Raw genomic sequence first — 25,825 nt, 5'->3', positions numbered from 1 at the left:
CGAACGGAAAGCCACGAGAAACGCTCCTCAGCTTCGACGCGCAGATTGCCGAAGGCTGCGAAACAAATACGGAATCGAAATATGTACATCTGACGCAGAGGCTCTGCTGCCGCCGCCGCAGCTTCGACTCCAAAACCGAACACCTAGGATTGATCACTCGTGACAAGATACAAAGCAAAAACGTCATCTCATGCCTTGGACCACCACACAGTAATAAGTCTTTCTACATTCTTGACACTTAGTGCATTGAATACATACAAATGTTCTAAATGAAGCATGAAATGAGTCGAAATCATGTAATGGAAGATGGAACTCCGCCTCCTGTGCCAAAACAAACCTGCCGACCACGTGTTTACCTCTCTGCCACTTAAACCCAAATTTGCCGAAGCGATGCCGAACTGTTGACGGCACACGCGCACACATACACGTACTAAACTTTCTCATCTACATTATCTCTCGATTTTTTCCCCTCTCTCCACGTTATATCTGTTTATTCACAGCAGTTCAAGTTTCTCGAGTTAAGATCAGGTCGTCATGCTTCCCCGCCGCCGGTCCGACACGACAAAAGTTCCCAAAGCTTTATTTGTACATAGACACTTTATTCAATATTTTGGATCACACCCGCATTGCATTCTTTTCATACGGACACACCTTACACTTCTGTGGTTTTAGAGCAAGCAAGTTGTGTAGGTGGATGTGTGTGAATGATTAAAAAAACAAGGTAAAAGACATGTTTAACTCCACATAGTTACACTTATCTTCAAGGAATAATAATGATTCAAAAAATACTATTCTGAAATCCATCACCTACACCAACTCTCTCTCCGCCCTCCCCTTCTTTTTAAAGCGCCTGTCCGATACAACACTATACTTCAACCACACACACGCACGCACGCACACCCTCATGTTTGAGTCCTGTCGACCTGACCTTTGTGGTAAAAACCTTCAATATTAGGTCCCTTTCTCATGCTTGTCACTGAGCCTCCAGCTCATTGGACAAACCAGCATGTTAGCAGTAGGTGGACCAAACAGAAGTACATTTACACACACACACACACACACACACTACTGTAGCATTAATACAACACACTCTAGAGCCCCACCAGCCCCACGCTCACAAGAAGGGGCGGATGGTGGGAACATGGGGCAAAGGGGGGGGACTCCCTTACAAGAGGCAGACCTGCAGAAGGTAGTAGCAGTGGTAGTAAGAACAATAGCGGTAGCAATAGTAGTAGAAGACCTCAAGCTTACTAACCAACCCGGGAAAGGATGCAGAGGTACAAAAATCTATCCCATCGCAATGCATCCGATGAGCACCAAGAAAACTGAGAGGGAAACAAAACGTTGCTTGCCCCTCCCTTTTCTTGAATTCACATTTACAGTATTACTACTTCCTTTCATTTATTAACCTTTGTTTTCATTATGCCGTCGCTTCTGATTTTACGGAAGGGACCGACGACTTGACCGGCTGTCTCTGCGTCGCAGGCAGACCCAGCAAGGCTGCAGCTACAGGGCGTTGCTGTCGACTGCTCCAGACGGCTGGTAGGTTGCTGTGTTTGTTCTCGTTTGGTTGTCCGAGGGCTGACAAGACATCAATGGTGGTTTTCTGAGATCCAGTGTTAGAGAGAGGGGGAGGACAATGAGGAAGATGAGGAGAAGGAGGAGAAAGAGGGCAGGCCGTGGACCTCTACCAGCTCAGCAGGTTGCTTCGGCCCAGAGTCATGAAGTACACCTGGCTGGAGCCTCCAGAACGTACAGAGGCGAAAAACACCTGAGGAGACAAAGTGAGATTTTACTGCTCAGCACAATCTGAGCACAAATGTTGTAACTGAAAGTGCCGGTGATTAAATACAGTGTTAAAAACCTTAACCTAACCTTAACCTATATACACAAGTATCTAAAATTCAAAAGCAAAACTTGTGTGGTTAAAAGTTTGTTCATTCATTTGTCATACCATACTCGAAAGTTCCCATTATTTACCGCACATGCTGTCAAAAATACAGACCCACAAAAAGAGAAAAACAGTCCAAAAAAGAGAGAAGAGAAACTAGAGCGGCCTTAAGTTACTTCCACCGCTGAGTCAACAGAAATTGTGCAAACAAATTTGATGCCAGGATTTAGCTTCACAGCTAACCTGCCCATCTGATGTAGGTAGTCACCGTGTGTTTGCATGTAAATGGAGCCTTTTTCATGTTTCATCACTTAAAATCTGTAAACAAAATCAGTTTGATTTTAAAAGATGCTTCTCAGATGGCCTGCAGTCAAGTTGGAGTCTTATTTGTTTGGAGGAGGATTTTCTTGTGTTTTATTTTTATCGAGCAAACACAAAGTTGACTAATCCCAAAGATGTGCACGAGTCATGCGAGTTGGTTAGGTCACTGCCAGCGGTGCTGACATGCCAATCTCACCTTGTCATTTCTTTCACAGAGGAACTTGAGTCGCTGAGCTCTCTTGTGCATGAAGACGCCGTCCAGGTGACCGGTCTCCACAGAGCGGATCTCGATGGCCTTCTCGCCCCAACCCATGATTTGGTTAGACCGAATGTAGGCTGTGAAGAGATGTTTTAGTTAGTATACGGATATCTAACTCTATTTAAAAACAAGACAAAGAAAATGTTAAATCCCTAGACCAGAGGTGTCAAACATAAATGTGCTAAAACAATCGACTTGTTGATGATTTGTAATCATTAACACAAAAAAAGCACACAAAAAATCAGGTGAAAAGGTGTAGGTGCAGGGACACTTTAGCTCTTGGAGGGTTGTGAGGCAAAACGGCTGGGCAACATTGACCTAGACAGACAAGAAAACATTATAGGGCAGGTGTTTGTGTAGCTTTTCACCCAGTTACTCACCCACTGAGGTGGGCATCTCCCCCCACTGCAGCACCACGTCCTTGGTGATGCGTCCGTAGGTGTTGACATAAACACCCTCGTCCTCGTAGCACACGAGCAGTTCAATGCCATCAGTGTTAGGCAGAATGATGATTGCGTGAGACTGGATGCTCGTCTGGATCTGGAGGAAAAACAGACATTATAGAGTAAGTCCTCTTTTAACACATACAACAAACGAGCACGTGCGTTATTTTACAGCTGTGTTCTTACGTGTGTGGGCAGGTAGATGTCGTAAACGGCCCCAGAGTCGACATCCACGGCGTGAAAGCCTGAGCACGAGCCATAGATTACCTTTAACCTCTGACCTTCCTCCACGGTCAGGTCAACCAGCAGCGGCTTATGCACCAGATCACCAAAAGACTGAGGCACACACAGATCAGAAATCTTAGTCTTTCAGCTTAATATCAGTCGATATTTGCCAAAACACAGAGATGATAGATTGCTATCGTTTGGAAAAGAAAAAACACAAAGAGCACAATAACAAGCAAGAGCACCAACAACTAGCTGGTCGGTTTATTTACCTTGAAGGCCATGAATTTGTGGTAGGGCTTGGGTGCCCAAGCGTAGACCTCCACAGAGTTCTTCAGAGCCAGAACCAAGAATTTGATCCTCTCATATTTCACTGGGGAAATAAAAATCTGAATAAATCACTTGAAAATAGCATGATTACCACAGGGCAGGAGGGTAGTGTGGGCTCATCTCTGCTTACTAACTTAGGCTACGCCCACACGTACCCGGGTATTTTTGAAAACGCAGATTTTTCTATGCGTTTGCACCTTTCGGCCACACGTAAACGGCGTTTTTGGTCACTGAAAACGGAGATTTTTAAAAACTCAGTTTTTGCATTTACGTGTGGACGAGAAAAACTGAGAAAACGCAGCGTCAAAGGTGTGCGCATTTTTTGACGTCACAGTGTGCGCCACGTTATTGTTTCGGTGAAATTAATTTCTACAATACTGTTACTTGTACTCTCTGCAGTGTTTAAATGCTTCCATATACACACACAGTTACTGTCCCTCCACACATACGACTCGGTTCTGCTTCTATGCCCCAGCTTTGTTTACTTTTCCCACCGAGGCTTCTAGACTTCTGATTGGCCAACATTTCTACACTGTTAGGAATATATCGCCACCTGTTGCTTTGGCATGTTCCTAGCAGCGTTTTCCTTCATTTCTGCGTTTACGTGTGGATGGGATTCTTTTTTAAAACGAAAACGGAAAATCTCCGTTTTCAAAAATACCCGTGTACGTGTGGACGTAGCCTTAATATTGCAACAAATGGAGGGAGAAAGTTATTATTTTAACTGATGTTTATTTGGGTTTAATCTGAAATATTCACAGTAGTTTGTATTGCACCACAGAAACAACAATTCCTGGCATCTTAAAAAGAAAACGGTTAGCCCAGAATGCCTGCACAATTAAATTAACAGAAAGTGTCTGCTTTCAGCTTACATCTGTGTAGAATAACAGAAATGTCCTCTAAACCCAGCTTACTTTTTGCAAATCATCTGAGGAACACAGTTAAATGTGCACTCTCAGCTCTTTTCCCCCTACGTCCACATAAACCCACTGTTTTGGCAACAGTGTTACAAATGTTACTTTTCCAATATTGATTTTCTCATCATTGCTGCAAAGTCCTGTACTTTCCACAAGTGCTGATTCAAGAAAATAATGAACATGCATGAATAAAGCTGTTGGACGGGAAACGGATTCCTCAGCCAACAGCTCTGATCACTACATAGGAGTTTCCAACAGGAAGTGCCAGTCTTCGCAAAGTCGCAACAAAATCATGAATGACATTGACAGGAAGGTCTACTTGCATGTCTTCTCGGATGCTTTTACCACATTATTACTTAATCAAGGGTTTTCATTCTATGATTTATCAATGGCATGTAGGTTCCCGAAGCACATACCCGATTTGAATTCCTACATATGAAAAGCACAAAGCAGAAACTAAAGACTGATATTCATAGACACTGATAGACATATTTGGCAACCTTGTTCCCAATTTGTTGCAGTGTGTTTGTTGTTGTTTTGCATTGTTAAGCACTTTGTGCATCATGGACTGTTTGGAAATGTGCTAAATCAGTGTCCAACTCCAGTTCTTGAGAGCTACTATCCTGCAGCTTTTAGATGCATCTTTGTTCCGACACACCTGAATCAAATGAATGGCTTGTTATTAGGCCTTTGCCTTGATGGCATGCTGAACCATTTAATTCAGCTGTGTTGGAGTAGGGATGCATCTAAGGCTACGTTCACACTGCAGGCGAAAGCGCATCAAATCCGATTTTTTTGACCCCATGCGACCCATATCCAATCATGGTGTGACAGTGTGAACGGCACAAATCCGATATTTTCAAATCCGATCTGGGTCACTTTCGTATGTGGTACTGAATCCGATACATATCCAATGTTTTAGAAAGCGACCGCTGTTTGATGGTCATGTCGCATTAAATCCGTCTTTTACGTCACTGACACAAGACAGAAGCCAATTATCAGCGCCCGAGAAGACATCGCGAACGCTTCCTGGCCATCCGGTGAAACTGCTGGGAAGAAAACGTTGGAGAAACGTGAACATTTTATTTGTACTGTATAATCTGCAGATTCTGACAGAAATCTGCAACTATCCTTTGAAGCACCGCTCCTCTAAAACAGCAATAAGGATCATTATTAGGTTATCTACATTATTATGTAAATAACAAAATAACTTAAAGCAAAAATTGGGAAACGTAAAGTCCGAAGTCTTTATATTAAGGGCCATCAGTCAAACAATACTGTTTGCTCTGGGTCTAAACAGAGCGCGTTGTGTGTGACGTCTTCTTTTGCGCATGCGGCCACTTTGAGCGTTCACACTAGAGCGCGTTTGCTGTCGCATTTTATTTGTAGTGTGAACAAGCAGACAAAAAAAATCGGATTTGATCAAAAAAATCGGAATTGAGCATTAAGACCTGCAGTGTGAACGTAGCCTAAAAGCTGCAGGACAGTACCTCTCGAGGACTGGAGTTGGACACCCCTGTGCTATATAAATAAACATGACCTTGACCTTTTGATCCCTGTCAATTTAATTTTTTGTTTTGTTGTGTTTCTTTGTATTTGTAGTTTCACTTCAATTCCATTTTATTTATATAGCGCCAAATCACAATAACAGTTGCCTCAAGCACTTTATATTGTAAGGCAAAGACCCTATGATAATACAAAGAAAACCCCAACAATCAGACGACCGCAAAACTAGATGAACAAGAACTTTGGCGACAGTGGGAAGGAAAACTCCCTTTTAACAGGAAGAAACCTCCAGCAGAGCCAGGTTCAGCGAGAGCTGGCCATTTCCCGTGAGTGGTTGGGGGTGAGGGGAGGTAGACAGGTCAGAGATTTCTCCTGTGACATTTAATTTTAGTCTTCATGTCTCAGAAAAATTTGAGAATCACTTTATTTATTTTATTATTTATTAAAGCACTGAATAATTAAAAAGTATCATGTACATGGATCTGTTCTGTTCAGAAAGCTGCACAGCTACAGCCAACTTCCCAGAAGAGAGTAAACTTTTACACGAGAATGAGCATCAGTCTAACCGGTTAAAACTGGAAGCTGCTTGTTTTGCAGGCAGTGAGCTAAGAGGTGGCTGTGGCCAATATCAGGGACCAGTTATCATGTCTACAGCTGCCAGCAGGTTTCCAAGTAATTATTCAATCAGTAAAAACTATAGATTCTACTAATCCCTTTTGTCCTCGTCAAATTGTCTCTTTGTTCACTGCACGTTGGCCTCTTGGTTTCCTTTTTGTGACTTTGTGTATTTTGCAATCTGGTGAGTGGGTCAGTTAATAGTTTCATTTAGGAGTGGTGTGCAAGTAACCCCCATTAGGTGTGAAGTCAGTAAAAAAAAAACACCAGTCCCTGCTGTGATCTCCACACACACTGTCCCCATGCACTTGCACTTTTGCACTGTGGAAGGCCCTTATCTCAAACTTACCACCTTGGTAGTCTGTTATGAGTATTTATGCTCATAAATACAGTGCAATCTTCCCAAACTCTTAAATGCAACATGTCCTTTTGTGATAAACGTACCAACTTTGTAGTGGACGCATCCCTCCAAGTCTCCTACGGTTGTCCAGCCTTGTTTCTTCTCAACCTCTGGATCATTATGCAGTATCTTATTCCTCAGCCAGGACAGGTAGTATACACGGAGCTTGTTCTTCTTACCTGTAGTTGATTGAGAAACACCGAAGTAAAGAAGAGCAAAAACAAAATGTAAGAATTGCTGTGTGGTTGATCTTATCAGAGGCTCTGAGAAATGTCTGAAGCTGCTTGAAACTCGTGTGTGTGTGTGTGTGTGTGTGTGTGTGTGTGTGTGTGTGTGTGTGTGTGTGTGTGTGTGTGTGTGTGTGTGTGTGTATAGAGGAATTTTGCACCATCCTACAAAATAATTTCGGGTTGGCAGCATTTCTGCATCAAATCTTGATGGAACAGCCTTTTTCAGTTGCCTTAAGGACCATTTGAAAACATGAATTTACATCTTTTTAAGTGATTCTGTTTGTTTATCTTGCACCACTTAACCTTTCTAAGTTTCAAGTCACGGACAATGGTTCTGATTTTCTCCTGTAAAATGCTTTTTGTAATTTTTTTATTCACGATTCATTCAACGACTCCAGAATTTGAGGTAAAAAATAGCCCTAAACTCAGACATAATCCAAATCTGTCGCCCTTACTGTATATATGATCACTTATGGTCCCTTTTTTCCCATATCCCACTTACTAGCTCATACCAACCTAACCTGAAATAAAGTTACATTTAAGGTAAGGTGTACAGTGGTAAAGATAGCCTGCTACAAATAATATACGACTCTAAAGACTATAAACTGTGTTTTGACTTTTATTTTTAAACCTATCTTCAGTTAAGACAGCAGCAAAAACCACCCAAAGCACATTAACTGCATCTGTTACAACCAAACTAACTACTTTAATCCATAATAATTAATATCCCCAGCACTGAGTGCAAACTTCACCTCAGTTAAATAACTGTCTAATCAGTTTACTTACGTTTACGTATTCTACTTCAGGGTGCGGCCTCTCTCATTATAGAATTACATAAAAATACAGCTGTGATATTAAGAAAACTTTCTCCTGCATCTGTGTCGCTTCATTTATGACCAAATTCTTGCAGAGCACACAAGAGCATGCATGTCTTTTATGTCTGCATGGAAGAGTTTTAGAGCTTCAAACATGTCTGGACTGAGGCCTTGGCTTTGCTTTGCAGTGGATTTTCCCTTTTTCCCTCCAAACACAGCGCTGTGCACGCCTGCCAAAAAGTTCAGCTTACATATTATCTGATTGTGGAACAATACAATTGATCTCTGGCTTCAGACACGTAGCAATGGCAAAGTGTTTTATATTGTGGTAAAGTTAACAAAGACTATGTATAATATAATAATACCCAAACATTTCTGTGAGCTAGTTCTCATTCTCCTTTTTGCAGGACAACATGTCGTGTTGTTGATCTGATTTTCTACCAGATCTTAGGAAGAGCAGAAGTAGCCCTGAATTATTCGGACAATCTGTTTAATGAGGATTAATGAACATGAAATCTTCATTTAAAACCTGCATTTTGTCTGACGTTAAAATTTGTTTGATGATCTGAAACATGCAAGTGTGACAAATATACAAAATAATAACAAATCAGGACTTTTTCACGGCTCTGTAATGTGCCTTTATTTATAGGGATGCGGAAACTTCTACAATCCACACTTCCAATCTCATACTCCTAACTTGAATATTATCCAAGATTCACATCCCTTTTTCAGCCAAAGCTGTGAGTAATCACTCAAGAGCTTTTACTATTAAGTGTTTGTGTTATGAGTTTAGTCAGAATGTGTTTATAATAGTGGATTTATGAAGACCCAGTAACATTTTGCAGAGTAATGTGTGCTGAAATCTTGGTAATTTTCTTCTGTCACACTGTCTCCTAGAAATCTGCTACACGTCAGTTACATGGAAGAACGTTTCCGTCCATCATGGAAATCTCAATTGTGTGTCAATGTTACATAGCATGCACATACATGACGTGGTTTCAGCTAACAGAGTTTTACTCAATATCCTTTTCACTCAGATTATCTGTTGTGTCATTTCTGTGCATTTGGGAAATTGTGAAAGGAGAAGTACGACTGCGGGTGCTCTTTCAATGTGCGAAAGTAGAAAGCAGACTAGAAAAAGGCGGTCAAACAGATACTGAGCAGACTAAGCTGAACAAGCAGAAAAGTGAACATTTTTTGGTCACATAATGTACAAACTGAAGTATTGTGCAAAAGTCTTGAGCCACCGCTCATTTTTAAAATATTTTACTTCCAAGCAGCCAAATTTTTCACTTTTACTCCTTAGTCATAAAAGGCTGATTGGGTATTGTCATCACCCCGCCAGGCAGGCAGCAACGACACCCAAGTCTGTGAAGGCGATAACTCAAGATAAGGCAATGTAGGAGCTTCAAATTTATACCATAGGTGTAGCTGCTAAGACTCTCAGACGACTTTGAATCTCAGTGATCTTGACCTCAAGGTCAGAGGTCAAGTTCTCTGGAATCTTGTAAATGCAATTACCTGGAAACAAGACAATGTAGGATTTTGAAATTGCTGCTTTGCTGAGTTTGTTTGTTGAGCTACTTATCACTGGTCTGTGAATCATTCAAGCATGAAAAAAGCATTAACTCCTGGGACGTGCCAGTGTTGTGTCTAAACATAAAAGACAACTTTGAAAAGATTCAATTTTAAATAGTATCTTTTGTCACTAGAAGCTGAATCCAGGAAAAATGAATACAATGAAACACAACATAAAATGGTTTGGCATAAAATATTTGACAGCAGAAATTTCTGGAACAATTTCACCTACTTCCAAGGTGCATGGACAGGATGAAAAACTCACAACGCAGGAACTCCAGCAACACTTAATATGTAAGAGGAACAACTTTATTGACTGACCAGCACGTTTCGAAACGCATTAGTCAGTCAATAAAGTTGTTGCTCTTTGATAAAATATTTGACGAAAAATATTTTTTCATCTACAAAGTGATTCTTAAGAGTGATTACCTGAAAACTTGACAAGTAGAGAACAAAAGAATTTGCAGATAGCTGAAAGTCAAGTCTTTAAGAAACAGGAAAAAAGGCCAGCAAAACCTGACACAGGACCTGAAAGATGTATCTGGACCTCCAGCTGATCCATCTATTCTACAATGAAGCCTCACCAGCGGTCTCAGTGGAAGTGTGGCTGTCAAGAAGCCACTCTTAAGGACAAATTATACAAGAACTGGACTGAAAATCAGTGGAAACAGGTCTGATGGAGAGATAGGTCCAAATCGTCATCATACATACAGAAGACTTGAGGTAAAAATGAAAATACCACCAGATTTTCAAACACAATGCAATATGTTAAACATTATTGGCAGTGACTTCACCTTTTAGCACACTGCCAATGCAGTAAAAACATAGGTGGACAAAAAAACACAATGAAACACTATCAGTCATAGCACGGCAACATCATTAAAGCAGTGTGGTATCAACTTGAGAGAGACAGGCGGCCAAAGAAGAGCTTTGAATGTCCGTCAAGAAGCCTGGAGAAGAGTTCAGACTATGTTGAAGAAGAATAGGCTGCCTACAGGGAGGAGGTGGATCGTCTGGCTGAGTGGTGCGACGCGAACAACCTGCTGCTTAACACTGAGACGACCACGGAGCTCATTGGACTGCAGGAGGAATGCTGGCCCACATCCACCCATCTACATTAAGGGGACGGCTGTGGAGCGTGTGAACAGCTTCAAGTTCCTGGGAGTCCACATCTCCGAGGATCTCATCTGGACGACCAACTGCTCCAAGCTGGTCAAGAAGGCTCACCAGCGCCTCTTCTTCTTGAGGACTCTGAGGAAGAACCACCTGTCCTCAGACATCCTGGTGAACTTCTATCGCTGCACCATCGAGAGCATCCTGACCAACTGTATAACAGTTGGGAACTGTTCTGCCTCGGACCGGAAGGCGTTCCAGAGGGTTGTGAAAACTGTCCAGCGCATCGCCGGAGCACCACTTCCTGCCATAAAGGACATCTACAGGAAGCGGTGTCTGAAAAGGGCTGGGAAAATCATCAAAGACCCCAGTCAGCCATCACATGGACTCTTCACCCTCCCGCCCTCTGGGAGGCGCTACAGGAGCCTCCGGACTAAGACCACCAGGTACCAGAACAGCTTCTTCCCCACAGCTGTCAGACTCCTGAACTCTGCCTCCTGACATCTGACCCACATTAAACTCATGGACTGGACATACACACACCCACAACCACCTACACACACACACAATGGACAACTGTACCCTCAAACACACAATAATAACATGGACTGAACCACCACTCACAACCACTAGCACTTTATAGCCTCTGTAGAAATTATCCACATATCTCACTTATCTTAACTGCACTACTGTATAGTTCTGTATAAATAATCATTCTGTACATACGATCATTTTTAATCCTACAACTGTTTATAACCTGCATAGTTCATATTTCTGTATAGTTTTTTTTTTCATATTTCTGTATAGCTTTAATATTTATAGCCTGTACATAGCTTGTACACCACTACAGCCTGTACATACTTATAGTTATACATTATTTTTTACATTACATTATTATGTGTACATACCATAATAGACCCATATTTTGTACCCTCATCCCTTTAACAGACCCATTTCTGTAATATACTTACATATCTATATTATTGCTAATATATATTTGTAATATATCTATATCATGGCTAAAGCACTTCTGGATGGATGCAAACTGCATTTCATTGCCTTGTACTTGTGACATGTCCAATGACAATAAAGTTGAATTCTATTCTATTCTATTCTATTCTAATAGGTGGTCAGATTAAATACTCATTTCTGAGGCTACTTGAAAACATATATACTTTGTTTTCACATCTTTTATCATTATACCTATTTCCAACTTTCCTAGCAAAATATAATGAGGGGTGGCTCAAGGTGTTTGTCGAGCACTGTACTTTCAAGGTAACTCTGTGTGCAAGTTTGTGCTTTATGCTGCACAATGTTAGACGTTGGTTTCAGTCCATGTCTCATCGGTTCCTAACTCTAGTTGCACTAATCAGGGTGCTTAAAGTGTGCCTGTCTGTGTACCTGATATAGTGACCAAGACATTGAGTCCTTCCAGGACGTCCATCTGCTGGAAGCGTCGGCGGTTAATCAGAGGGTAAACTTTCCCCTGACCACTGCGATCCAACAGCATCAGGCCGCTTTCTGTTCCCACCAGTAAGTTCACTCCTACACACAAATGCACAAACATGCCCATAAGGATAACGTCCAAAAAAAGCCACTGACCTCAACTGGAAGTCTGCTGCTTGGCCTGACGGCGCTAGTATGTGGCCTTATTAGAGCTTTGCTGCCACCATGTGGTGAAGGCCTTTATAACTACAACTTCTGGTAAAAAGCTGGACTTTGACGAATGTTAATACAAATACTTAAACATTGGCACAACAAATTTACCTTTAATAATAATTTACATCAAAAAAATCCTTATTAAATAAGTAGCATTTTCTTTAAGTACCCATTATCCCCCCACCCCCACCCTGTTATTCAAGGTGACATCATAGTCTGATCAACTGATGGGTAATTATTTTAAAGTATCCTTTCTTTTAAGCCCTATCTTTTTGTTCTTACCCCAGAGCGCAGCACAAAGAATCTCAGAGTTGAACCTCTTCTTGTATTTGCGGATCTCGGGGGTGTCACTCTGAGGGCGGGTGTTGACCGGATTGACGTTGACCACGGAGCCCTTCCGGGATGGATCTGCTCTCAGTGCCTCTGCCAGCCGGGCATCATTCCCATAGCCTAAAAGGTCAAAGGGAAGGGCTTAGGTAGGATGGCGTAGGATTGTAGAGTTTACCGGACGGGGTGAGGGTCAGTCACATGATCAGCATTAGAAAGCTGTGTAGTGAACTGTGATATTTAAGAATGGAATATCAATATTGTGTGATTGATGTACATTTTATATTACTGTGAATAACTGGTCATGTTGTAAGCATGAAAGTTTGGGATGGTATACAGAAATATAAATATCAATGTAATGACTCCCACTACTGCTCCGCTCAAACCAGTAAAAAAGAGAGCTGATGTGACGTTCAAAGACAACCATCCATCAGAGACTGTGAGATTATTAGAATAACAGAATAGTCCTCAGCTGCTGATTACACTGGGACAGAAAAACAAGCTGTGCAAGGTCAGAAGGCCTCTGCAGAGTTTTTATGGTGTCTGTTGTGGATTACTCATTACCCGGCTCTCTTACATGCATTTGGTTCTATATTCAGGCATCTGTAGGAAAACTTAACTGCCTCAAATCAGTGATTAAATGCTGACTGAACAATCTAGTATACTTAAGGGGGTCAATGGCTGGTCACCAGCTGCATCAGGTGAGGTCATGGCTTAAGATTTGGCCTTGACGATGACGATGAGAGAACAGGGCTGTAGTGATAAGAAAGCTTTGTTTGCTAATGGCGATAGCTAATGAACTCTATGACCTGAGTGAAACAGAGTCCACACTTACAAACTCTTTTTGTTTGTTAATGATAATGACATTTTCACGTGCTCAGCCTCTTTACTCCTTGAAAAGAAGAAGCTGTTTTTGTCAGAGCTTCTGTGTATCTGAGTGCAAGTTTGCAGCTGTGGACGCTGGCGGCTAGTCAGACGCAAGTCAAAACTGAAGCGCTGGGTTTAACCTAGAGGAACGGTTTTCAGAGAGCCATCACTGGGGGTGGCTTGGGGAAGAATCATCAATTAAATCAACAAAGATAAACAACCAAAAGCTTCCTAACAATGATTTTTAGCACACTAAAGTTCAAGTAAGATCTCTTTGTTTCATTTATGATTACTGAAAGAAGTGTGTTGGACAGTATGAACCTCTTTTATGACTTTTGGAGGAGGAAATATGAGAAAAAGTCTGAGACCCAGTCATCAAGAAGATATAATATTAATTAATTCCCATTGCAACCATTTATATGTTCATACTGCCGCTCACCTGGCCAAATGCTTATTCAGCATCCAGGGAAAGACCAAGCCTTAATTTCTGAATCCGATCTCCATGTATTAATCTCTTTAGTGTTGATTATAGTTGATTATGGTCAATCACATACCTACTGCCTCAAAGACCTCACCTCTAGGCAAAGTCGATTTTGCAAAGCTGTTCATTAGTAGTTTTTTATCCTCTTTCAGTCTTCTTCTTTTTCCAGTTGCTCCCATTAAAGCAGATCATCTGCTCATCATCTCACCCTGTCCCTTTCATCATCCTCTGTCACACCAACCTTCTGCATGTTCTTCACCACATCTTTCTCTCTGATTTTCTCCCCTGCTGGCAGATGCATCATTTCTCCGATACATCCACTCTCCCTCCTCTACATATCTCCAAACATCTCAGCCTTGCCTCCAAACTGCTCAACATGACCTGTCTCTCTTTCATATTTAGTGTTTTGGATGAATTTCACTAAACTAATATTATATTTTTTTCATTATTACCTTGATTCAGTTGTTTAATAACTGTAGTAATAGTTTACCAAAATTCATCCGAATGACTAAAATGTCCCAAACATTTGTAAACTGTCAGAAAAGTAAAGAAAACCAGCCGTCAGTCATCATATGAGTCAACTGTTTGAAAGCTCACAGACTCAAGTCCCAATCTGTACAGCTAAGGAATTTTTGCTATCATATTTTGAGACACCTGAACTCCTCATGTGAGCATGAGATCAGTGGTGCAGCTCAGTCAGGGAAGCACTCTGGGATTTCTCTTTGGATGTACTCAGAAGGGCCGTTCCCTCCTGAACAACAGTCAAACCTCAGAACTGCAGCTTCTATTCCAATTCAGTGACTTTGAGTTGTGAGTAAAAAGTTGGCTTGTGTCAGAATTGAAGTCATTGTGTTTCAGCTTTTCCAGAGTGACAACTTTTCCTCATAGTTTGTTCAAAGTTTGATTCAACAACCAGAAATGCTTTTTGGTTTTGTCTTATGCCTGCGGTAAAACATCTAGTTAGGCTCTTCTCAGTGGGCTTAAGAAATAATTCTTTGACTTTGGAGCCTGCAGACCTTTATTGTGACCTTTATCCCCGTGTCATCTCTCACGGATGTGTTAATTTAACCTAAGTTGACAAAGTGACCTTACCGACATTGTTGAGGGCACTGCCGGTGGATGGAGAGACCTGGAGAAGTCGTGGGTCAATGAACGGAGTGAAGGAGGAAGAAGACTTGTGCTTCTGCATGTTGTTACTAGACTGGCTCTGCAAAGAAGGAGTTTTATAAATGTTTAAGTGTTGTTTTTCAAAGACCATAAACATATGCAGATATTACGGACAAAGATAAATGGAAACACTTAACAACACAGTGAAAACACAGCCAGGCAAACTGAGGATTTTGGTATGTGTTGCATGCAAATACAGTGGGCAGTCATTCAGGAGGTAAACTTATAAACAGTGAAACAGGCAAAAAGGATGATGAAGGCTAAAAAAAATATGAATACTGCTGACAAAACAAATAAAAAACAATAACAACACAAAAGGGGAAAAAATGCCGTTTAAAAAGTATTTCCTTGGAAAACATACTTGCGGTTTCACTCCTAACTGCCATGTGTGCTACCATCTATTGTCTGGAGAATGTGAGAATATAGCTTGTTTGCTGAAAATAGGCAACATCAAGGCATACAAATTGATTTAAATGTTTTGAGGAATGCTTTTAAGACAAAAGACAACTCTGGCAAAAACAAAAACAAAAAAAACCCAAAAACTGAGCTAACAGATCTGTTGCGATAATAAATATATCAAGGAGATATTCACAAAAATGCAAGCTTCCACCAACACCAGCATCTCTCTGTAGAGAGATGGTGTGTCAAAATCTGAAAGACTGAAAAAACAAACAAACAAACAAAAAACGAGCACTCATCTTATTTATTTAAACGATTTTAGTTGTTTTGGGGAGTTACAGTGTTATAGATGGCAATAATTATAAAAGCTCCCTTTGACACTCCTGTGCAAGAAATGAATACCCTAAGCCAGTGTCTGCGTTGGGACTTGAAGACATACCTCTGTGAGGATGCCAAGCTTGTCCAAGGGACTCTGTGGGGACATGGACGAGGGACTGGCAAGGCTGGAAGAGGAAGGGGAGTTGGATGCAGAGGAGGAGGGGGAGGAATGGTGGCTCTGCTGGATCAAGTCTGGGAGATGGTGGATGCGACCAGCAAAGCCATTCCTGTCCGAATGCTGTATGGGGTGATGATGGTGATGATGATGGTGGTGGTGGGGGCTGGGGGTGTGGTGAGCGAGGCCCTGGAGCGACACCGAGCCGGGGCTCGGGGCAAAGCCTGCATGCATGCCAGGTGTCTGCGTTTGGCCTGGGCCAGGGCCCGTACGCTTTCTGTTGTCACCTGCACTCTGGAAGTAGAAAGAGGGGTACACAGCTTTGGGTCTAGATGTGCTCCTGATGAGTTCAGGGGAAGGGAAGGTATTAGCTAGAACAAAGGGTATACTAGAGCGGCTATTCTACAGGCGGAAAGAAAACTCTTGTTAGCAGTTGATTACATGGTAAGATAATACTTTCGTAATGCCCCAAAATTACTTAAACTGACCTTTTGTAGTGTGCATTGGTCCTAAATGTATGTGAAGATGACCTACGTACCTCATTCTTTTTCTGTCACCTGATCAAATGGCTTTTTAAAAGTTAAATGTCTGAAATTGTTCAACACTTCTCTGTATGCATTATTAAACTCTGTCAGCCTTTTATGCTTCATTTCTTAACACTGAGTTTCTATCCACTGGCTAAAAAGTAAGAACACGACCAACGAAACATACAAACAAAATGGATAAACTGTCGGGGTATGAACAAACAAAATGTACAAATAAAGGGAAAGCTAAAAAGTACGAGGTGAACGATTGGTTGTTCTTTTTCCGATCTCCCAGTACCTGTCTGACAATCAGCGTGCTGTCTTTGCATGGCGTTGTGCCCGCGTCACTCTCGCCCTCTTCGTGGACGATCATGGTTTTCACAGACTCCGTTTCTCCGTTACTCAGCCGAGAAGAACTGCAGGTGAGGGGAGGAGAAGTTCAACACAAACACATCATGTTTGGGCTCCAATATGGTTTTACACACCCGTGCAAGCCATGAGAAAAAGCAGCTTTATAAAAGACAGATGCGGCACTCAAAGGTACTCTGCAGAGCCGAAGGTGATGGTTGCCCCGGACTTTACCCAACGAGCCAACAAACAGCTTGCCTGACAACAAATTAGCCAAATGTCCTCTGCACATAGGCTCAAAGCAGTCTCTACTGTGCTCTAGGAGGCTTTCTACGTCTCGCTGTAATACAGGTGTAGGTGAATGTGCTGTCTACACCCATAATATGACTAAGTGTGACATTAGTTTAAGTCCTGTGGCAAGTGCATGTTGATCATCTCGAGAATCAGAATCAGAATACTTTATTAATCCCAGAGGAAATTATGTGGTCACAGTTGCTCCAGAACAGTAAGAACAATAACTAAATGAAATGAAATAATCCAAAATATTACAAAATGTAACATAATTAAAAAAAAATAGCTCCAATTATAAATATCCCAGTATAGCACACAAATTAAATACATATAGTTAAAACTGAGGTGATCTTCTTACCAATACATTTGTTGTTTCCTTTGTAGAGGATATGATATTAAGAGTGTGCAACTACTCCAGTGTGTACTTGTGCTTTAGATAGTATCTGGACTCAAAGCTTAAATGTTAAATAGTAGTACAGCCTTTGATTAAAAAAAATAAAATGTGATTTGACTGGTGACTTGCAGACTTTCTGCTTTGTTTTATGCACACAAGGCTCCTCCTTATTTAGACAGGGCTGGTCTTGTCAGCCTGCAGGCATTACCAAGACGACTGCAGTCTGGCTTAACTTGCCTAAAAAGGCTTTCAGATAAATCAAAATGCATCTCTGCTAAGCAGGAGCATAATCTCATCCATTAACCCAAACCGATGAATTCTGCTCTGAAAGTGTAAAGCCTGCAGGAACGTTGTGTACATACACAGCTCTGGAGTCCTCCGGGCCAGAGGTCGACTCTTCACCTGCCTCCTGATCCACCTCTTCGTCGTCATCTTCGTCAGTGGTGTCCGATTCTTCACTGGAGGATGAAGGGTAATCTGTCACCTTATTTGGGGGGCGAACATCATCCACTGCACGCAGTTCTTTGGCCAGAGCCGTCAGGTCCTAGAAGCAGAGACATAAAAAGTGAACCGTGTTTTAATGTGTTCAGTCATTCTTGCTCTGCTGATGCATTGTCCGTTCTTCATCACTGCATATTACATGCAAATAGCTAGGGGCACTACGTAAGATTTGCTGTTAATCTTGCTTAAGAAACGCAGGAAAGAGAAAGCTGCTGGAGAAGAAGAATGGTTATAGATGTGCGCCAGCCAATGAGAAACCAACGGAAGAGCAAAGCCAAAAGAGAAAAGAGAAAAAAGAGATGACTCCAGAGCGGTACAGCTGGTGCTCCTCAAGCTACAGCAGGTAAGGTTAGTGGATTAATTCTAATAATGAAACAGTTGTTAGAGCTGCAAAGATGAAAAATTAAACCAGCTCAGAAAAAATGGTTAATTTATTAAGTTAAGAGAAGTCATGAGTTAAAAAGACCACCGCTGAGGAAGAGACCGCTGAGAAGAGAATGCGAATAATACGTGCAGTAGACCCCTTCAGCCAATAAGCTCAATCCAAAGATAAAACAAGCATTTCTTAGCCTGAGCAGACCAGTCGGTTTATTTTCATTCATATACCCACACACAAAAAACACTCAAGCAGCAAGATCCCTGTCACAATTTGTTAATAATCACACTCTCCATCTATCTAACAGCAACTAACTGGACGCAACACATGTAACAGTCACCACGCACACAGAGTTTAACTAAACCCATCCTGCCTAGTGAGCTACTGGCTAGTCAGCTCCGGGTCCACTCTCACCGCTGATCTGTTCGGCCTGAGCACGTCCCTCCTCTCCTCTGGTTTTTTCCCAGCATTCTCTGGCCGCTGGAGGGGTGAACCCTCCGATTTAGAAGAGGCTAAAGGAGGTGGAGGTGATAAGGTCAGCATGTTGGAAAATGTTGGAATAAAATCTACACGTTTAACTAGTTATATTGTCGACCTCCTGCATGTTTCTAATTGCTGACTTGGTTAACGTATGTGTGAACTCACAGCGGGCCCTGAACCTCTCTCCTGAGCCACAGTGAGAACCGGGCTGAGAGCTGGAGTTACTGGAGCTGCTAGAGGAACTGGAGCCTCCGCTGCCAGTATTACTGGTCGTTCTGGGAACCAGTTTCTCCACTCGTTCCCACAGCAGCCGAGGCTCCGCTGCACTGCAGAGGCAACAGAGTCAAGAGAGTCAGGTAAACTATCGTAGATACAGAAACTTTTAAACAGCAAATTAAAATGTTATAAATAGAGCACAGCTAATTTAACTTTCTAAATTTGCTAATTATTACTGACATGGAATCGGATTATAGTTAAAGTTCTTAATGAGCAGTGCAAAATCGCTAAACACTTGAAATTACAGAAAGCTAAGAGTTTTAGATGTTAAAAACAGCTCTGCAGGGTAAAGAGGAAGGAAGAGAGATGGCACTCCATGAAAAGGTTTGTCGTTTGGAAATAAAGAGAGACACACATTTACACACAACTATAGAAGTAGAGACAACAAGGTTAGACAGCTAGAACTATTACATAAAGCCTCCCACACAACTCCGCAGACTGGGACTGCAACAGCACAGACAGTGAAGACACTGAATTAATTTGTCAGATTCATCACTAAATGAAGTGTTTTTGCACGACCTTTGTGAAAGTCTTTTCTTTCTGGATGTCTTTGTAATTGCAGAGTTGAAAACAGGAGACTGGATTCATCGTGCTCTGAAGCACGTTGAATCCAGTCTCCTGCTTAAGACACTAGTGGAGTGCCACAGGGTACTATTCTGGGCCCAGTTCCTGTCGTTTAACGGATTATATTTTTGTTATTTCAAAGAAGACTCACATGTCATACTACACAGATGCTTTTTAAAAATAGCAAGCTTGGCTTTTCTTTTCTAAATATCACATATCTAGAATATTATTCACAAATGTCAGCCATATCTTTTAAAGGACACGTTTCCAAATTTTGGAAATGAAAAAAAAAAACAAAGACTGCAAGAAGAAGAATGCAGTAGTAAAGCAAAGAAGGGAAACACATTCACACAACACAGGTTACGAAAGTTTACCTGGCAGCATTGTGTTGTGCTGCGTGGCTGTTGTGTACGGCGTTGCCAAGGTGATGAGGCGAATCTCGCCTCGGCAACACTGGGGACCTTGATGTAGTCCTGACAGGAACCTTTTCATGATAAAAACAGTAACCAGCTTACAAATACACAAATTTTAGGCGTGGATGTGCTGCCATGTGCCGTGAATATGCAAATCACATATTTTTAAACTTCACCGTCACACGAGCGTGTCACCATTTTAATCCACTGGAAAACTTCAGAACTAGTAGCTATACCACAACATGTCAGGATGACTAAGGTAAACACATTATTTTTTTCTGATAACTCAGGATTCCCAAATAGAAACAATAAAATGGTATAAAACTTGTAGTTTTGAATCCCTCGATGCCGCCCAGCGTCAGATTGTTCGCTTAATTACTGCACCGATTATTGTCAATTACATTTTCACAATTACTAGCTGTTAGATTCTGCAAGCATTGAATAAATCTTATTAAGAGATTCATAACCTTTACTGTTTTTGTAGAGATACCTTTCACTCAGTGATATAAAAGTACAGATTGTGTGTAATTAATTCAGGCCCAGAGATGAAAGCTCCAGTTGTCATGGTCCCCGTGCCTGCCCGGCTGGCCCTGTGTGGCTACATGTGTGTTGCTTTTGTCTCTCTCCTCTCTCTCTCTCTACTTGCTGCCTGGGCGGAGCTCATTGTGGGCTCCCGCCCCTGGCCTTCACCACCTGTGGCTCCTCACCTTGTTTGCTCTCGCTACTTAAGGCAGTGACGGAGAGCACCTCGCCGCTGGACTATAGAGTAACGCTCGTCAGTGCTACTTTAGCCTAAGCCAGTTTTGAGCTCTCTTCGTGAAAGTTTTCCGTGTTAATTCCTAATCTCTGTATACAGATTCTTCGTGCTCGGTTTGGAAGTTTGGACACAGAAGCCTGTTCGTGAGTGCCGCAGTGAGAGTGGCGTGTGTGAGGAAAGGACCTTTCCAAGTGCATTGTTCTGTTCGTGTGGAGCGGAGCAAGAGAGGACGCTTTTCCTGATTCTTCCCTGTACCCCTGGGAACCTTGGCCCCCTTCTCCTTCACTTGTATATAGTGCACCGGGAGTGTGTAAATAAAATTCAGTTTTCTGTGATTTCAGTCTGCGCCGAGTCCTCCCTGTTCCCTCGTGACACCAGTCAGTCAATTTAAAGTCTGAGTTGGCAGTAAAATTACACATAAAGCTTAATAAATGTCCAACAAGTAATAATTGTCACATATTAGAAAGATATCAGAATTATCAGGGGGAAGGTGTGAGTAACTGAAGTGTTTTAGTATTCATGAGTTTAGCAAGCATAAAACAAAAGTGTTAAAATAAAAAGTAGCAGCTTTGGAAGCTAGACAGTTGGTACAAATCTTGTAACGAGCTTAAATGTTGTTCTGGTACTGTCAGGATAAGTAATCTTATTATTTTTAATGTAAGGGGGAGTAGACTGCACAATAACTGTGTTCACATCAGACTAAATTAAACAGCTGGGTTTGTTTAAACAACGCACCAACAAGCTCACATTTCAGGTTGGTGATGACGTGACTGAAACACAGGATCTATGCGTACTGCATCTCTGCTGCGCATCTCTGACGTGACTGCCTGTTGTGTTCTTACAGTATCTAACTTGAAATGTATAAATGTACGTACGCCAACTAAAGCCTTCATCATAGTCACAGATCACGCATGCGAAGCACATTTTCCCCTAAATCAGTCACATGTAAATTCAGTGAAGCCAACGCAGAGCAGAGCAACACAGCCATGCACAACAGACCCTCCAGCCATTTATTTATTTAAGAGTTTAAGTTAGGGACAACATGGGAACAGTATGAGCTGATGTTACTGATTGGTCAATCTTTTCTCAGTAGCATTTTCCTCTATTTTAAGGCTGAACCTGCTTGTGAGGTCCACCATTGTTTACTTGAAGCTCTCCCATTGTGTTGCATTGACAGGGTGGATTCTCTTACAACTGTCTTCTTATGCTTACATTCCTCATCTTGTTATTTTTATGTTTTTTTGCGGTGGTGCAGCAAAAGTCTAAATTAGTGTGGTGAGGCAAGAAAAAAGCAGCATGAGACGCCTCGTCCTATAAGTGGAACAACAGTCGAGTTATAGAAAGGTCACAGATTGAATGCTGTGATGCATTTTAACTAACAGCTATTTTTGCATGAACAAGAAATTTCACCACACAGTAACTTCCTCTTTTGTCAGATATTGTGTGCAAAAATTGGACTAAAATGCCCCGCAATATCCGATTTCCTCACATACAGTGGATATCGTGTTTCTTGGTCTCCATACAAGGAAATAAATAACAGCTGTTTAAATTCTGATATTGTATAAAAAAATGGTGGGAAATAATTACAGTAGACTGTCTTATTCAACTAATGCTACCACACTGGGCTTCTTTCTTCTAGTCCTTACCCTCGGTGGGACCTCCGCTGAAGGGGCTGGTTCATGGGGCCTAGGCTGTGGATGGGGGTGTGGGTCAGTGCGAGCAGGCGTTGATGATGAGGATGATAGGGGTGATGATGATGATGGAAGGTGATGGCGGGATTCGTGGCTGTTTTGAAGGTGGAGATTTTCAAAGCTAGGGGTAAGCGGCTCTGTGAAGGAGTGCGATCGCGACACAACAGGCGGAGTGGCAGTGGAGTTTGATGAGGCCACGCTGCTGCTGCTCTTTAAAGCAGCCAGATGAGAACGAACCTTGCGGACGACACAAAACAGAACACAATGGGGGAGCGCAGGTCAGTCTGCATGCAAGGAACAAGCTCAGGGACTGTAGGGTATCTTAAGGGGTTTGTCACATTTGAGCTAATGTTAGTAACACTAACATTAGACTTCTCAAATGTGGAAATCAGGGCGATGCAGGTCCTACTGGTTATTGTAAGGTTATTTTGGGTCATTCATAATTAGATGTGGAACAGTGAGAGTGCTCTTACAGCACGAAAGGATCCAGCAATGAGCAGAAAGTAAAAACAACAAAGAAAAGCTGCGATGACTTAACAGAATGACACATCCATACACTGCAGCTGTCATTTAGCTCCTATTTGCTGCCAGGCTTTAGCTGAAGAGCTCTTCTGCACATTCAGTTGGTAAAGATGTAAATGAGAGGATATAATTAAATGATAGATTTATTATAATGCTCTTAAAGTAGATGGAAGATGACATATATTTAACCTTTTGCTGCTACAGTATTTGCTTTTTCCAGTGGCATTAAGTTCAATCCGGGATTCTAGATGGAAATGTTCTTTCAGCTCAGATGGAAGGATTTTCAGTCTTGGTCATTTGTGCACAGAGCATTTATGATTTATAATAACACACGGTGTCAGATATCTGATGTGGCGAGTTGATCTGACAACTTGGCAGAGGCCAACATGTTAACAACCACTGCTCTGAAATACTAGCTCGTTTTAACACCACAGAAGCTGATTTCACACAGCTTGTCTGTAAAATCAAAGAAGAGCTGTAGACATTTTAAAGGCAAAGACGCAAATCTTTGCAAATCCCCTTAAGAACCCAAGAGTGCAACAGGAGGGGAGACGGAGCACTCGTGAAATAGACATATCTGCAGGTCATACCTGTTATCACTTGGGCCACCCTTTTTTTTGGAGAGCAGAAATTTCACTGTAAAAGCTTTTAACTTAAAAAAAAAAAGGGTAGCCTGGATAAATCAGGCAAGGACACAAAATATAAAAGAAGACATAATTCACAGGGAATGGAGAGATTAAGTTGAATTGATCCAGGAAAAAAATATTGAGTCATGCTTTTACTGGCTTGGCTTTTAGTCAGCTTTCTTTGGACATTTTAGTCCTTCTTTATATCCTGCACGGTCCTTTTAGATCACCTTCAAAAAATTATCTGGAGATGATGCATGAATAAGGAGTAAAAACAGGCTGACATGCAAACAAGCGTGCCGACAGAACCACAATGGTCCGCGCAGCATGCACACATTCATGGCTGGGAGTGGAGGAAAACATGTGACTTTGATAGTGGGCACTGTACATCCTCACCATATTCATAATCACCATCTTAACCTTAACTAGTTTTTTGTTTCCATATTTGGCAGCAGTGAGATTTCTTTAGGAAGGCAGCTAATACAAATACCTCACGTTGGTCTTTAGGCATCATGACCTTTGTGTGGTGAATACTCTATAGGCTTTCTGTTAATGAGAGTAATCCACTTTTAACATTATGGGTTAACAACGCTCTAGTGAATTACATCGTCACACCCGCGGCCAACACAACCCCCATCCTACTGAATAACAGCATCATTTCTATACAATGTAATCTGTGTGACATATCCAAAACAGATTGACTTATATGAACTGTGATTATTCATGCTTAATGTGCTCGATCCTTCACTGGAAAAATGACTAATACTGCCTGAGTCACCCTGCAAAATTTAGATGCCCATGAATTATGAATGTTTTTAATCACCAACACACAATAAGGAGTTACAGCATGTAGAGCAGAGATGTTCAAACCACCCATTACAGCATCAGGCAAATCCCATAAACACACACATTTGCACACCTTGTGGTAAACACACATCTGGTGAAAGGGCTTTTGTTTGCATTTACATATTGGGAGGACAACTTGTCAGTCGAAGAGTTAATTATGGCAGAAGGTTGGACTTGGTTGATTTTCATTACCACAGGGAAGCTGGGTGAAAAAAGGGAGATTTCTTTTCAAATCAGTCAAGAGTTTTATGCTGTTCCACATTTTAGCTGGTTAAAACGAGGGAAATGAAATTGAGGTAATAACATGCCCGAGGCTGAAAAGAGTCATGAGAAGTTCAGCGGCAGCTCACAGTTGGATACATTATTCAGATGAAATGACCTCAAAGCTAAAGATACAATCCATGAAGGCAGAGAAAAAAAGCAGAACAACTCCTAAACTGAGAAACAATAAATCTTCCAAAGTGCAAAGATTTCAGTTTTCCTCAAGTCACCTGAAGGAGAAACCTAATGAATTATTATCAGGGGGAAAAAAAAAAAAAAAAATCACAGATAACATCTTGAAGCAATGTTCAGGTTATTAAGAAGGTAAATGGACTTTTCGAATAAACCAGTATTTTGTGAAAAATGAGCTTTTCAAAGCATGCATGCAAGGGTCTATAACACATTTCAGCATCATAAAGCATCCATTCAAAGTTGGAAAGGCAATTCGGCGATATAAGGCTGACAGCATACTCTTAACCAGGGGTGTCGAACACATGAACTAGCTCTCCAAAGGGTGCGTTTCAACTTATTAATTCGTTATTAATTTTACAGCCTTCTTACAGACAAAGATGTTAACTATAGGTTACAATACCACAGTGACATAAGGTGGTTAAGCTTTGGCTCTTTGATTTATGACAGTAATGTTTCATTTTAGTGACAGTGAACCGACTGCAGGAAGGAGGGGAAAACTGAATAAGTCATTACGCTATGACTTTGCTTATCATGCCCACTGCAGATCACGTCCGGTACACTGTGGCCCAGGAACGAATAACTCGCCCTAATTTGGCTTGTTCACATAACTGAATGACAGGTTAGCAGCCATAAAGTCCTCAGGCATGCTCAGCACGACCAAGCTCCATTATTACTACTTCCATGTGGAAAAAGGGAAGTTGATATTACAATCAGATCTTGTGTCATG

The 25,825-nt window shown here is 41.6% G+C and overlaps 1 protein-coding gene across 8 annotated transcripts in view; it reads right to left on the bottom strand.

The window, feature by feature from the left end:
- Positions 1-578: 578 nt before the first annotated feature.
- The window catches only part of LOC102777943 (mitogen-activated protein kinase kinase kinase kinase 4), a 102,624-nt gene continuing 77,377 nt past the window's right edge, over positions 579-25,825 (bottom strand). For 2 of the 8 annotated variants that reach the window (XM_035909075.2, XM_035909077.2), the window contains 16 exons: positions 22,607-22,888; positions 20,165-20,274; positions 19,116-19,276; positions 18,885-18,982; positions 17,956-18,137; positions 16,859-16,976; positions 15,983-16,330; positions 15,070-15,184; positions 12,585-12,752; positions 12,045-12,188; positions 6,952-7,086; positions 3,412-3,512; positions 3,101-3,250; positions 2,852-3,011; positions 2,409-2,548; positions 579-1,771 (listed from right to left, as the gene is read on the bottom strand). In XM_035909075.2, the coding sequence (XP_035764968.2) occupies positions 1,688-1,771; positions 2,409-2,548; positions 2,852-3,011; positions 3,101-3,250; positions 3,412-3,512; positions 6,952-7,086; positions 12,045-12,188; positions 12,585-12,752; positions 15,070-15,184; positions 15,983-16,330; positions 16,859-16,976; positions 17,956-18,137; positions 18,885-18,982; positions 19,116-19,276; positions 20,165-20,274; positions 22,607-22,888 (2,496 nt within the window). In that variant the 3' untranslated portion in view covers positions 579-1,687. Of the gene's footprint in view, positions 1,772-2,408; positions 2,549-2,851; positions 3,012-3,100; positions 3,251-3,411; positions 3,513-6,951; positions 7,087-12,044; positions 12,189-12,584; positions 12,753-15,069; positions 15,185-15,982; positions 16,439-16,858; positions 16,977-17,955; positions 18,138-18,884; positions 18,983-19,115; positions 19,277-20,164; positions 20,275-22,606; positions 22,889-25,825 lie in introns of all 8 variants that reach the window. The other 6 variants (XM_087830037.1, XM_035909078.2, XM_087830038.1 and 3 more) reach the window with 6 other exon arrangements.

This window comes from Neolamprologus brichardi, chromosome 16 (genome assembly GCF_056152115.1).
Source record: "Neolamprologus brichardi isolate AB-2024 chromosome 16, ASM5615211v1, whole genome shotgun sequence".
Taxonomy (NCBI): Eukaryota; Metazoa; Chordata; class Actinopteri; order Cichliformes; family Cichlidae; genus Neolamprologus; species Neolamprologus brichardi.
This window is presented reverse-complemented; position numbering and strand designations above follow the sequence as displayed.